Source organism: Gekko japonicus, unplaced genomic scaffold, assembly GCF_001447785.1.
Source record: "Gekko japonicus isolate JY-2015 unplaced genomic scaffold, Gekko_japonicus_V1.1 scaffold3178, whole genome shotgun sequence".
NCBI lineage: Eukaryota > Metazoa > Chordata > Lepidosauria > Squamata > Gekkonidae > Gekko > Gekko japonicus.
The window spans coordinates 69,961-85,337 of NW_015168138.1; the positions used below are offsets into that span (position 1 = coordinate 69,961).

General features: G+C 50.4%; 1 protein-coding gene across 1 annotated transcript in view; it reads left to right on the plus strand.

The window, feature by feature from the left end:
• Nucleotides 1-15,040, plus strand: part of LOC107113583 (importin subunit alpha-1-like) — a 25,432-nt gene extending 10,392 nt beyond the window's left edge. The window contains exons 4-9 of the mRNA XM_015414931.1: nt 311-393; nt 3,459-3,722; nt 6,311-6,544; nt 8,659-8,841; nt 12,008-12,157; nt 14,826-15,040. Coding sequence (XP_015270417.1) covers nt 311-393; nt 3,459-3,722; nt 6,311-6,544; nt 8,659-8,841; nt 12,008-12,157; nt 14,826-14,912 — 1,001 coding nt within the window. The 3' untranslated portion in view covers nt 14,913-15,040. The remainder of the gene's footprint in view (nt 1-310; nt 394-3,458; nt 3,723-6,310; nt 6,545-8,658; nt 8,842-12,007; nt 12,158-14,825) is intronic.
• The last annotated feature ends 337 nt before the right edge of the window (nt 15,041-15,377 follow it).

The following is a 15,377-nucleotide window of genomic DNA, read 5'->3' on the forward strand; positions in this document are numbered from 1 at the left end:
TCCTCGTAGAGGAGGGAGAGCTTGTACCTGAATAAAACTTGGTCTTAAAAGTGCCACTGGACTGTTTTGAACCGGGGGGAGCTCTGCAACTTACCTGGCTGCTTCTTGCTCTGACTGAGGGCTGCTGGGAGCAGGGGGTGGGGCTTGTTGCATGTGCCCGCCCCTGGGCTCTTTACTGCCGGAGCTCCGCTCCTGTGCGCTCTCGCCGGAAATGACCCCTGTTTGTAACTCAAGTCAGTATCTACCATCTTCAGGGGTAACAGAACGCTTATTGGCGAGTGATCCTCTTGACCGCTGCTCTTACCTGCAGGCGACGGCCCCATGTACAGAGATTCTCTCATCCAGCAGAACGTCATCCCACCTCTTCTGGCTCTGGTGGCACCAACTACCCCTGTGAGTAAGCTTCCCGCCTTGTTGGGTGAACGGCAGCTAAGCTCCCATCTTGAACTGGGACATCCAGTTCTTCCCTCTAACTCTACAAGCCGACTCTACCTTTTGACTTGTGAGTCTCTAAATGCCCTGGCCTGAATGTACCCAGGCTAGCCCGATCTCATCCGATCTCGGAAGCTAAGCATGGTCGGCCCTGGTTAGTCCTTGGATGGAAAACCACCACGGAAGTCCAGGGTGGCTACGCAGAGGCAGGCCATGGCCGACCACCTCTGAACGTCTCTTGCCTTGAGAACCCTACGGGGGTCACTGTAAGCTGGTTGCAACTTGATGGCACTGGCCTCTACCACCACCGACGCACCCTCTGAGCTGTGGAGTCTTGTGAGCAAAAATTCCACTTTGTGTTTGTTTTGTTGTTGTTGCTCAGTCGCACAGTCGAGTCCGACTCTTCACGACCTCATGGACCAAAGCTCCACTTTGTGAGCTCCTGGCATTAAAGTTGTGCGTGTGCCATTTGGCTCCTGCATCGATTAGTCTGCTCTGGAGCCATCCCTTCCTGAGCTAAGGCAAAAATGCGTGAGCCGGAGGCTAAAAAACCCCTGAGCTAGCTCACACTGACTCAACTTAGAGGGAACACTGACCACCACTACGTACATTAACCGGCCAGACGGTAGAAGCAGCCAGGGGACTGATACCTGACTTCAATACTACCTTATACAAATCTTAATTGTGACGTTAATGAGATAAATTTGAAGTAGCGGGGATTGCTAAAGGAATACGGGGAATCCATCTTCTTCAAAAGTTTTTCCAATGCCGGGTACCACTAATTCAGGAAATTTGACTCCGACATAGGATACTCATTTGACATCTCAACATCCGCTATTTTGTCAAAAGTTATGTAGTCCCACAGACATATATACCGCTCCTTTACCTCAGGTAGCTGGGAGCAGTGTTCCCTCTAAGCTGAGTTAGTGTGAGCTAGCTCACAGTTTTTTAGCCTCCGGCTCACACATTTTTGTTTTAGCTCAGGAAGGAGGGCTCCAGAGCAAACTAATTTACGCAGTAGTGAAATCGCTCGCTCACACCTTTAATGCCAGTAGCTCACAAAGTAGAATTTTTGCTCACAAGACACCACAGCTTAGAGGGAACATTGGCTGGGAGGCCTTCCAATGAGAGGCAATTACTTTTTTAGCTACCAATAATAGCGTGACAATTTTTAAAAATTGTATGTCGGGAATGTGTAAGTCAGGCCAAACGTTCAACAGAATTGGGTGTGTCGTAACAGGAATTGTATGTCCAGTGATATGTTATTTGTTGTGCAATATCTTTCCAAAATGTAAGAACTATTGGGCGAAACCACCGACAATGAATGTATGTTCCTTCCCCCTCCGCATCCTCTCCAGCTTGAAATGAACCCTTGAGTGCCCCTAATGTTTTGCTTTCCCACAAATCTTGAGGAAAGAGTTGGATTAACCCCAGTTCATACCCTCAGTTCATACCCTATCCAGGGCTCTTTTTGTAGAAAAAGCCCAGCAGGAACTCATTAGCATAACAGGCCACACCCAACAACAGAAACTCATTAGCATATTAGGCCACACCCGTGACAGCACAGCTCATTGGCATATTAGACCACACCCCCATGTTACCAGAAGGGTGGTCATCCAGCCACACCCACCTTTTGCTTCTTATTCTTTTTACCTTGTTTGTTGTCAAAACCCAGGGCTTTTTTTGTAGCAGGAACTCCTTTGCATGTTAGGCCACACACCCCTAATGTAGCCAATCCTAATGAGTCTCTGCTGTTGGGTGTGGCCTGTTATGCTAATGAGCTCAAATGTACTGGAGGTAGATATTAAAACAAATTTCATTAATAACTAATGTAAACTTACCTAGTTATCTGGACTCTATCCTCTTGGAGACATGGCGTGCATCTGTAAGTCACAAAAGTACAGAAACATTAATTTCTACCTTATTGATGTTAGCAAAAATAACGATTGCACAAAAATGGAAGCCAAAAAAATGTCCCTACATTAACAGATTGGGGAAAAAAGAATCTGGGATTGCTTCCTCTATGGGCGTACTTCATATAACTCCTTGGCTTTGCTGTCAGAAAAATATCAAAAGTGGTTCCAGGCAGCAGTGTTCCCTCTAAGCTGAGTCAGTGTGAGCTAGCTCACAGTTTTTTAGCCTCCGGATCACACATTTTTGCCTTAGCTCTGGAAGGATGGGGCTCCAGAGCCAACTAATTGAAGCAGTAGCAAAATCGCTCGCTTACAACTTTCATGCCAGGAGCTCACAAAGTAGAATTTTTGCTCACAAAACTCCACAGTTTAGAGGGAACATTGCCAGGCAGTATTGGTTTCCTACGATCAGTTATTTAGAAAATAGCGAAACAATTCCAAACAACCTGGCCTGTAGAAATGTACTGTTCTTTTGATTGCATGGTACTGTATTTGATTATGTTACAATCCGAAATAGCCTTAACGTTAAGCATAATTTCCTGTTTGTATTGAACGTCTTGATTTTAGTTATCTCACCTGGCTATTGAACGTCTTGATTTTAGTTACCTCACCTGGCTAATGAAAACCTGTGATCTTCTTTTCTGTATCCTCACTGAATGGTATCTAGTGTTGAATCGCTATTTATTGCCGAACACTGTTGTAGGAGTATTGGAAATAATAATAATAATAATAATAATAATAATAATAATAATAATAATAGCAGCAGCTATTTTTGGGCAGGAACGCACAGGAACGGAGTTCCGGCTGACTCCCAAGCTGGCCACGCCCAGCAGGAACTCATTAGCATAATAGGCCACACTCAACAGCAGAAACTCATTAGGATTGGCTACAATTAGGGGTGTGTGGCCTAACATGCAAAAAGCCCTGGGTTTTGACAACAAACAAGGTAAAGAGAATAAGAAGCAATAGGTGGGTGTGGCTGGATGACCAAATGATGATGATGATAATGATGATAATAATGATATAATAATAATAATGAAAGAGCCCACCCCCCGGCTTTGCAGCCAATGGGATGAAACCTCTCTGAAGAGTCCTGCCACGTTCTGGTTCCAGGTGGGGTTCCTGAGGAACGTCACGTGGACGCTGTCCAACCTCTGCCGGAATAAAAACCCGTGGCCGCCTCTGGAAGCCGTGAGGCAGATCCTCCCCGCGCTGATCTGTCTCCTGCAACACGAAGACAGGGACATTATCGCAGACACCTGCTGGGCTGTCTCCTACCTGACCGACGGAACCAACGACCGCATTCACGTCGTGGTGGATATGGGGATACTGCCGAGGCTGGTGCAGCTCTTGTCCTGTCCGGACTTGCCCGTTCTGGTAGGTAAATGGGTGTTTAGGCAGAGATGTTGGATTCCTCGTCTCGCCGTGGAAGAGCTTTCTGCCTTCCCCCTCTTCAGCACTGGTTGTCGGTAGGGATGGGTGGAAATGTCTTATTTCCTCTCTCAGCACGACCGCCAATACGTTGGAGTCCAAACAGTACAGCCCACCTGCTTGTTGACTGCAATGTTCCCTCTAAGCTGAGTTAGTGTGAGCTAGCTCACAGTTTTTTTCGAAGAGAAGAGATTGGATTTATATCCCACCCTTCACTACCTAAAGGAGTCTCAGAGCGGCTTACAAACTCCTTTCCCTTCCCCCTCCCCACAACAGACACCCTGTGAGGTAGGTGGGGCTGAGAGAGCTCTTACAGAAACTGCTATTTTTTCAAGGACAGCTCTTATCAGAACTATGGCTTGCCCAAGGTCATCCAGCCAGGTGCCAGTGGAGGAGTGGGGAATCAAACCTGGGTCTCCCAGATTAGAGGAGGAAGAAGAGGAGAGGAGATTGGATTTATACCCCACCCTTCACTTGGAGTCTCAGAGCGGCTTACAAACTCCTTTCCTATCTCCCAGATTAGAGGAGGAAGAAGAAGAGATTGGATTTATACCCCGCCCTTCACTACCTGAAAGAGTCTCAGAGCGGCTTACAAACTTCATTCCCTTCCCCTCCCCACAACAGACACCCTGGGAGGTAGGTGGGGCTGAGAGAGCTCTGACAGAAACTGCTCTTTTCCAAGAACAGCTCTTATCAGAACTACGGCTTGCCCAAGGTCATCCAGCCAGGTGCGAGTGGAGGAGTGGGGAATCAAACCCGATTCTCCCAGATGAGAGTCCGCGCACTTAACCCACTACACCAAACCTCCGGCTCACCCATTTTTGTCTTAGCTCAGGAAGGAGGGCTCCAGAGCAAACTAATTTATGCAGTAGCCAAATCGCTTGCTCACTCACAACTTTAATGCCAGTAGCTCACAAAGTAGAATTTTTGCTTGCAGGACTCCACAGCTTAGAGGGAGCATGGATTTAAGTAAAGGCAAAGGTTTCCCTTGATTGAAAGCCGACTCTAGGGGGCGGTGCTCATCTCCGTTTCCAAGCCAAAGAGCCAGCGCTGTCCGAAGACGTTTCCGTGGTCATGTAGCCAGCATGAGTAAACGCCAAGGCTCATGGAATGCTGTTACCTTCCCACTGAAGCAGTACCTATTTACCTACTTGCAATTTCTTGCTTTCCAACTAGGTTGGCAGGAGCTGGGACCAGAGACGGGAGCTCAATCTATTACACGGCACTCGGGTCTCGAACTTAAACTCTGAGCCGCCCTACGAACAGTCCTTCCTAGTGAAGAAAACTGCCCATTAATCAAAAATCAAGGACAGATCCAAGTCGACCTAGTTCTGTGGGAGAAAAAGCTATATAATTCTAACAGACTATGCCATCTCTTATGACCTTCACCCCTAAAATTCAGAAGAGACTCTGTGAATTGCCTTTGCTCACTTGCTACATGCATAAACATGTTGCACATCTTTGGGTTGTGGTTTGGGATATGCCCATATCCTTTGTCACCCTCCATATGTTTCTCTGAGAGGGAAGGGTAAACATATGGAGCAGAGGTCCGTCAGTGGCTATTAGCCACAAGGTATAGCTGGAAGACTGTGTCTGGGGCAGTGTCGCTCTGTATTCCTGGTGCTTGGAGGGTAACGGTGGGAGGGCTTCTGGAGTTCTGGCCCCGCTGGTGGACCTCCTGATGGCCCCTGGGTTTTGGCCACTGTGGGACACAGAGTGTTGGCCTGGATGGGCCATTGGCCTGATCCAACATGGCTTCTCTTATGTTTTTATATCTGGGGCAGTGAGGCTCTGTATTTCTGGTGCTTGCGGGGGTGACATTGGGAGGGCTTATGGAGTTCTGGCCCCGCTGGTGGACCTCCTGATGGCCCCTGGGTTTTGGCCACTGTGGGACACAGAGTGTTGGCCTGGATGGGCCACTGGCCTGATCCAACATGGCTTCTCTCATGCCTGGGGCAGTGATATTCTGTATTCTTGGTGCCTGCATGGGTGGCATTGGGAGGGCTTCTGGAGTTCTGGCCCCGCTGCTGGACCTCCTGATGGTACCTGGGTTTGGATCACCGTGTGACACAGAGTGTTGGACTAGACAGGCCATTGGCCTGATCCAACATGGCTTCTCTTATGTTCGTATATCTGGGGCAGTGAGGCTCTGTATTTCTGGTGCTTGCGAGGGTGACATTGGGAGGGCTTCCGGAGTTCTGGCCCCGCTGGTGGACCTCCTGATGGCCCCTGGGTTTTGGCCACTGTGTGACACAGTGTGCTGGACTGGATGGGCCACTGGTCTGATCTGACGTGGCTTCTCTTATGTTCTTATATCTGGGGCAGTGATGCTCTGTATTTCTGGTGCTTGCTGGGGTGACATTGGGAGGGCGTCTGGAGTTCTGGCCCCACTGGTGGACCTCCTGAGGGCACCTGGGTTTGGACCACCGTGTGACACAGAGTGTTGGACTAGACAGGCCATTGGCCTGATCCAACATGGCTTCTCTTACGCTCTGTGTCCCCTGCCCACCCTCCTTAACGCATCTCTGCCTTAGACTCCAGCTCTGCGTGCTGTTGGCAACATCGTCACCGGGACGGACGAGCAGACGCAGCTGGCCATCGACGCGGGCCTGTTGGCCATCCTCCCCCGGCTCCTGCGGCACCCCAAGTCCTCCATCCAGAAGGAGGCGGCGTGGGCACTCAGCAACATTGCAGCGGGGCCCTGCTCGCAGATCCAGCAGATTATCACCTGCGGGCTCCTGCATCCCCTGGTGGAGCTTCTGGAAAAGGTAATGCACGGAGGTGCTCGGGAGGCTGTTGAGGGGACCGAGAGCACTCGGGCGCTTGGCCCTCTCCCACCCATCGACAGCATGGGTTATGCCTGGGTAGCTGTGAAGCAGGCTCAGGAAGGGATGGGTGGATCTCGCTTGGGGTGACCAAATCTCCTCGGCGTGGCTGACGTCATGGGCATTATGGGAAAGCTACAGAACATGCTTCTTCGGCACCGGTTTCATTGTCTCCGTAAGATCAGTGCTTCTGTCCCTTAAATGAGGCATGCGTTCCTCTCGTATGTTCTGCCCAGGAATCAAGATCACAGGGAGAGGCCCTCCTGGCTGTCCATAAGAACATAAGGGAAGCCATGTTGGATCAGTCCAATGGCCCATCCAGTCCAACACTCTGTGTCACACAGTGGCCAGAAATACCAGGTGCCCTCAGGAGGTCCAGCAGTGGGGCCAGGACATTAGAAGCCCTCCCACCTTTACCCCCCCCAAGCACCAAGAAGACAATCACTGCCCCACACAGACATAAGGGAAGCCATGTTGGATCAGGCCAATGGCCCACCCAGTCCAACACTCTGTGTTTCAAACAGTGGCCAAAACCCAGGTGCCCTCAGGAGGTCCACCAGTGGGACCAGAACTCCAGAAGCCTTCCCACCGTTACCCCCAAATCACCAAGGAAACCATCACTGCCCCACACAGACATAAGAGAAGCCATGTTGGATCAAGCCAATGGCCCATCCAGTCCAACACTCTGTGTCAAACAGTGGCCAAAACCCAGGTCAACCAGGAGGTCAACCAGCAGGGCCAGAACTCCAGAAGCCTTCCCACTGTTATCCCCCCCAAGCACCAAGAAGACAATCACTGCCCCACACAGACATAATAGAAGCCATGTTGGATCAGGCCAATGGCCCATCCAGTCCAATACTCTGTGTCACACAGTGGCCAAAACCCACGTGCCCTCAGGAGGTCCACCAGCGGGGCCAGAACTCCAGAAGCCCTCCCGCTGTCCCCCCCCCACAAGCACCAAGAATACACAGCATCACTGCCCCAGACAGAGTGTCGTGTTTCTCAAAGAAGCTGAGTTGGTGGGTACCCGAGTGAGGGCCTTTTTGGTGGTGGCCCCCTGATTATGGAACAGTCTCCCTGGGGAGGTGTGTCTTGCCCGCTTGCTTTCAACTCTTAGGAGGCAGTTGAAGATGTTTTTAGTTAGGGCCGCATTTGATTTACTTACTGGCAGACCTAAACTGTGGTTTTAAATTTTATTTTTTTAAATAAGTTTTATTCTGTGTGTTATCTATATTGTAAGAGCTCCCTATGGCAAGCAGAAAGGCAGCTAATGAATGCTGAGGTGGCCAGTGGAGGCTGCTCCCCCCCCCCCCGGCAGGGGTTTTAGCACCCATTCTAAAAAAAAAAATCTTTTAGGTATTTTTACCCCGCCCTCCCCACAAGCGGGCTCAGGGCGGCTTACAGAGGGCAACAGCCCATACATAAAATCCATAAAACAGTAAAATCATAGCAGCAATTATACATAACAATAGTAATAAATAAGTGCTTCACCGCAAGATGGTCCTTGGTAATGGTAATTATGGTGTCTTCGATCTTCATTCGGCCCCGTTGAGGTGCCACTATCCAGTAGGTGTTGATGTCACATAGGGTAGGCTGTACTTCCCATGGTGATCCGAATCCAGTTGGCATTACCACCGTTGGTGGTGGTGGCAGCGGCGGCTCCTACGTGAAAGCCTGGTGGAAGAGCTCCGTCTTGCAGGCCCTGCGGAACTGCATAAGGTCCCGCAGGGCCCTGATCTCCTCCGGGAGCTCATTCCACCAGGTAGGGGCCGCCACCGAAAAGGATCTAGCCCTGGTCGCCGCAAATTTTACCTCCCGGGGACCCGGAACTACCAAACGGTTCTGGGTCCCCTGCAAGCTTTCCCAAGAATGCCAAAATGAGAACCAATGTTATAATTACACACAAGAAGAAAACGGGTCTGATTTCCAAAGGGACTTAACGTCTACTTGGTTAAGCGGCTATTTGTTGGTATGGTGTGCAACTGGAATAGGCTACAGATCTGATGCTGTTCCCCCCCCCCTCTGTTTTTTGCTGACTTTTCACTCCCCATCTGCAGGGAGACTTCAAGGCCCAAAAAGAGGCTATTTGGGCAGTGGCCAACTTCACCACCGGAGGCACTGTGGAGCAGATCGTCGATCTGGTCCAAGTCGGGACCCTCCTGCCCTTGCTCAACTTGTTGACGGTCAAGGATGGGAAAACCGTCCAAGTGATCCTCGATAGCCTCTCCAACATCTTCTTGGTAAGAATTTTCTCTCTCTGCTTCCAATGATTTGCCTCTCTCCAGTTTAGTGTAGTGGTTAAGTGCATGGACTCTATTCTGGGAGAACCGGATTTGATTCCCCACTCCTCCACTTGCACCTGCTGGATGACCTTGGGCAAGCCGTAGTTCTGATAAGAGCTGTTCTTGAAAAAGAGGAGTCTCTGTCAGAGCTCTCTCAGCCCCACCGACCTCCCAGGGTGTCTGTTGTGTGGAGGGGAGGGGGAAGGAGTTTGTCAGCCGCTCTGAAACACCTTTGGGTAGTGAAAGGCGGGGTATAAATCCAATCTCCTCTTCTTCCTCCTCTTCCTCCTCCTCTTCCTCCTCCTCTTCTTCCTCTCCTTCCTCCCCCTCTTCCTCTTCCCCCTCTTCCTCTTCCCCCTCCCCCCCTCTTCCCCTTCCCCCCCTCTTCCCCTTCCTCCTTCTTTCCTTACGCAGTATTCCAGGATGCTTCAAGCCCCCCTCTGAGAACACGGAGCGTCAGTTTCAGCTTCCTATAAATAAGGGACATTTATTATTTATTTATTTATTGGATTCTATTTTAAACCACCGCCCCCAAAGAACAGGGCTTGGGGTGGAGTACAACACAAGAAATGAATACATCATTAAAAGTGCATCATAAATAAAACCAAATAAAATCAGCAATACAGTAGGTAACCTAAGGATGGCACTAGAAGGCCTACTCGCGCCACGGCTTCACGGGGAAGTGGGGGGTGGGAGTGCCAGGAAGATGAGAGCATGGCTGTCCTCTGCCAAATGCCTGGCGGAGCATCTCTACCTTACAGGCCCTGCAGAACTGCATCAGGGTCCTGCAAGGGCATGGATATTATTCAGCAGAGAGTTCCACCAGGTTGGCCATGGATTTGAACTGGAATCTCGTACAGGCTGGTTCACTTATGTATGGGGGCCATGAGAGGAATGCGTTTGGCTCTCAACTGAATTTGTCCATAGGAAACTCAGTGCCAGGATTTTTCAAGGCCTAGCTCTCCCTTGGGTCAGTGGTGGAGTATCTGCCTTGCATGCAGGACATCCCAGATTCAATCCCTGCTGCCTCCAGTTAAAAGGACCAGGTGACGGGCTCTCTACCTGAGAGCTGCTTCTGGAATTGACAAAACTGACCCTTAGGGGCTCCCATTTGCCCGCTTATGGCGGGAGGCCCTTGCCTGCCAATGCTCAGCCGATCAGCGTGTGGAAACTGGGGCCAAAGGGTGCATTCATCTTGGGGAGAAAAATTACAAAGAAAAATATGGGCCTGACGGCATGCGCAGAACGTCTGAATAATAATGATATCAGGATGCTGTATCTGAGCTATATACAGTGGCTTTTATTTACAGTTATTTACACAGTCCTTTCCACCATGCGGTATCCCAGGTTCATAGAACTGACCGACAAGGTGCTTCGCAATACACTCTTCCACTGGTGTGGAACACTTGCCTCTGGACTACATTACATATATACAGTACTTGCACCAATCAGAGTCATTTTGCCAACTCATGGTGACATAGTTAATTAGCTGATGCAACCTAGTGCAACTTGCATCTGGTGACCCTGTCACATGACAGTCTTACCTGTCACCCAGATCAGTTTAATCTAACATGTGTGCATCATTGGCTGTCATCTTGCATACATATAATACAATATGCCAACAGGGCCTTGGCTACATACAGGAAGTTCTGACCATAGACTTCCCTTTGATTCCTGGAGCTACTTGGATGTGACAAGGGTAGCTCTAGGAATTGCTAGCATCTCTATGGTCAGAACGTCTGGTAAGTAGCCAAGACTTTGTTTTCCTTCGGTGTTTTTTTCCTCCTGGGACACTGCCCCCGCCACCCTCCTGTTCAATGCCCGGCACTGCCTTTGATAGGCCAAGAGCTCAATATAAGTCATAACCAGGGGTCATTTTGTAGGAAAAGAGGTGCAGGGCCTCATTAGCATAACTCATTAGCATAACTTACTTGCATAGGCCACACCCCCTGTCATCACCGGATGTGTGTCAGAAGGCAACACCCACTGCAACTTACCTGGCTGCTTCTTGCTCCTCATGGCCGGGGCTGCTGGGAGCAGGGGGCGGGGCTTGTTTCATGTCCCCACCCCCTGGGCTCTTTACTGCCGGAGCTCCGCTCCTGTGCGCTCCGGCAGGAAATGACCTCTGGTCATAACTGATTATTATGCTTAAGTGGTGACCACAGTCTTGTAACATTCACTCTCCTGTATACCTCGGGTGGCCAGTCCCCAGGTCGCAGCAAGGGTTCCCCCAGTTTTCGGGGCTGTGCGACGTCCACAACACAATCACGTCACCCAGAAGTGACATCATCACATCGGGGCATCACGCGGTGGTGCTCTGGTTTGAGGGCAAAACTCTGTGGCTTGAAGCCAGTTTGACCATAGAGTTTTGCCCTCAGACCAGAGCATCACCGTGCAGTGTCCCCAACGTGATGATGTCATTTCCAGGTGACGTCATCGCACCGGAGACGTCCTGGGAGGCTCCCCCCAATCTCCCTAACGGTGCGACGAGGGGACCTGGCAACCAGACGCATACCTTGTGCATCTCCATAATGCATTGACCATGGGGATCGATGCAAAGAACTTTGACTGAAGTCAACTCATCCGGACATTAAGTTGCCAGTCGAATTTCTAGGCCAGGGTGCCGATTCTCCGCCAAAGTCATGGACATGAAGGTGAGCCTGACGGCGTGCATGAAGCGTCCGAATAATAAGAGTTTCAGGTTGCTTTAGTGAAACTATATACAGTGGTTTATTTTACAGATATTTACATACAGTCCATACCACCATGCGGTCTCCAATATCATAGAGTCGTCCGACAAGGTGCTTCGCAGGCAATACATTCACAGGTGTGAACACTGACTCCTGGACTGCATTCCTTATATACAAACCATGCACCAATCAGAGTCTTATGCCGACTCATGGTGATAGTTAATTGAGCTGAATGCAACCCTGTGCAATCAGTACCTGGTGACACTGTCACATGACAGTCATACCTGTCACCCAGATCAGTATGATCTAATACAAACATACCTGGCTGTCATCCTGTCTACATATGTTACAATATGCCGTCAGAGCCGTGCCGCTCCTTTGTCCCCTGAGTTACACTCCTTAACAGCCGTGCCGCTCCTTTCTCCCCACATCAGTCTGCTGAGAAGCTGGGCGAGACAGAGAAACTGTGTGTCCTCGTGGAAGAGCTCGGTGGCTTGGAGAAGATCGAGGCGCTCCAGACGCACGAGAACAACGCCGTCTACCAGTCCGCTTTAAATCTCATAGAGAAGTATTTCTCTGGTGACGTAAGTAGCTGCCGGCATCTGATCTCCATACCCTCTTCGGGTGCATCATTCTGAGCGACATACTAAGTGGCTGGATGGCTGCAAAGCACGGACAACCTAGGCGATACCAGATTAGTTTAATCATGGCTTCCTTTCCCTGGGGATTCTGGGAATTGTAATTCTGTGAAGGAGGCTGGAGAATCGCAAAGCGACTTAGCTGAGCTACGGCAGGCCAGAATCCGAATAAGAACATCAGGGGAGCCCTGCTGGATCAGACCAGTGAAGGTCCATCTGATCCAGCATATCCCGTCTCACACAGAGGCCAACTAGTTCCTCTGGAGGGCCAACAACAGGACAGAGAGGCCAAGACCGTCCCCTGATAAGAACATAAGAAGAGCCCTGCTGGATCAGACCAGTGAAGGTCCATCTGATCCAGCATATCCCGTCTCACACAGAGGCCAACTAGTTCCTCTGGAGGGCCAACAACAGGACAGAGAGGCCAAGACCGTCCCCTGATAAGAACATAAGAAGAGCCCTGCTGGATCAGACCAGTGAAGGTCCATCTGATCCAGCATATCCCGTCTCACACAGAGGCCAACTAGTTCCTCTGGAGGGCCAACAACAGGACAGAGAGGCCAAGACCGTCCCCTGATAAGAACATAAGAAGAGCCCTGCTGGATCAGACCAGTGAAGGTCCATCTGATCCAGCATATCCCGTCTCACACAGAGGCCAACTAGTTCCTCTGGAGGGCCAACAACAGGACAGAGAGGCCAAGACCGTCCCCTGATAAGAACATAAGAACATAAGAAGAGCCCTGCTGGGCCAGACCAGGGAGGGTCCATCCAGTCCAGCATCCTGCCTCACATAGTGGCCAGCCAATTCCTCTGCCCAGACAACAACCGGCCATATTTATTTATTACTTTTATTTCTATCCCGCCCTCCCCGCAAGCTGGTTCAGGGCGGGTTACAAAGTCACACAAAAATCGTGACTAACATAACAAGAAATAGAAGTCTAACCATAAAATTAACATCCAAATCAAGTTTGCGGCAGCAAACCGGAGCATGCTTGCCTCGATAATAGAGCTTGGATGGGAACGTCTCAGAGGAGCACAGCTGGATAATTCGCTAGAGTGAAAATCAGTGCTTGCTAGCAGGAAAAGAGGTGCAGGAGCTCATTAGCATAACTAATTAGCATAACCTATTTGCATATGCCACACCCCCTGACATCACCGGAAGTGTGTCAGAAGGCAACACCCACCGCTCAGGCTCCACTGGACTGTTTTGGATTGCTAGCTATTGGGGGGGGTACGCATAGATCTGTCCTCACAGAGGAGGGAGAGCTTGTACCTGAATAAAACTTGGTCTTAAAGGTTCCACTGGACTGTTTTGGGCCAGGGGGAGCTCTGCAACTTACCTGGCTGCTTCTTGCTCTGACTGAGGGCTGCTGGGAGTGGGGGGCGGGGCTTGTTGCATGTGCCCACCCCCTGAGCTCTTTACTACCGGAGCTCCGCTCCTGTGTGCTCCTGCAGGAAATGACCCCTGCTTGCTAGTAAGGGAAACCAAGATGGATATGGATATCCATTGCCTCGCCCGAAAGCCCGGCGGAACCGCTCCGTTTTATAGGCCCTGTGGAATTGTAACAGATCCCGCAGGGCCTTGATCTCAAGCGTAAGCTTGTTCCACCGGGCAGGGGGCGGGGCCGAAAAAGCCCTAGCCCCGATCAGGGCCAATCAGATGTCCTTTAGGCCGAGGACGGCTAAAAGATGTTGATCGCTGGATCATAAGGCCGAAGCCTTCCCCTGATGTTGCCTCCTGGCTCCGGGATTCAGAGGCTTAGTTCCTCTGAATGTGGAGGTTCCCCTCAGCCACCGTGGCTAGTAGCCAATGATAAACCTATCCTCCATGAATCTGTCTAATCCCCTCTTAAAGCCATCTATGCCTCTGGCCATCGCTGTGTTGTCAGGCACAATGTTCCCTTTAAGCTGAGTTAGTGTGAGCTGGCTCACAGTTTTTTAGCCTCCGGCTCAACACATTTCTGTCTCAGCTTGGGAAGGGATGGGTTCCAGAGCAAACTGATTGATGCAGCGGCCGAATCGCTGGCTCACCACTTTAATGCCAGTCGCTCACCAAGTAGAATTTTTGCTCACAAGACTCTACAGCTTAGAGGGAGCAGGGGTCTTTTTGTAGAAAAAGCCCAGCAGGAACTCATTAGCATAATAGGCCACACCCAACAGCAGGAACTCATTAGCCTATTAGGCCACACCCATGACAGCACAGCTCATTGTCATATTAGGCCACACCCCCATGTTACCAGAGGTGTGGTCATCCAGCCACACCCACCGTTTGCTTCTTATTCTGTTTACCTCGTTTGTTGTCCAAACCCAGGGCCTTTTTTTGTAGCAGGGACTCCTTTGCATGTTAGGCCACACACCCAAAATGTAGCCAATCCGAATGAGTTTCTGCTGTGGGGTGTGGCCTATTATGCTAATGAGTTCCTGCTGGGCGTGGCCAACTTGGGAGCCAGCCGGAACGCCGTTCCTGTGCGTTCCTGCCCAAAAATAGCCCTGAGAGGGAGCATTGGCCAGGCAGCACGTCCCACATTTTAAATATGAATCTAATATTCTATAACGTGCCTAAGATCACTTCCTCATCTGTTTTTCTTCCTTCTTACCCCACCTTGAATGACAGGACGACGAGAACCTTAATCCCGACGTAAACGAAGAAACCAAGACGTTCACTTTCGCAGCCGAGGAAGGGGATCACTACGACTTCTAAGTAGGGACCCAGACTCATCCTGCAGCGATGGAAGCTGCCGTGGGGGGAAAAGAGCACTTGAACTGACTGTCGAAACACTAGAAGGGGGGAGGCTCACCTTGGGAAGCATCTCATTTGTATTTCTAAGCAATAAATCACTGTCCTGGATTTGTATTCTTCGTTGTCGGGAGTTCCCTTCTTCCAGAGCGACCCTGGCGCAAAGGGTGGGGCCCGGATTCAAATCTCGCCAGTCTTCCAAGAGCGGACTAACCTACTCAGCAACTTCGGCTTGGGAGCAGGCCAGAAACTCTCAATTGGTAATGGAAGGTTGCTCTAGCTTTTCTTGTCAGCTCTTCTTGTTTCGGCGTAGTGGTTAGGAGCACGGACTCTAATCTACGAGAACCGGGTTTGATTCCCCAGTCCTCCACACGCAGCTGCTGGTGTGACTTTGGGCCAGTCACAAGTTCTCTCAGAGCTGTACTCTCT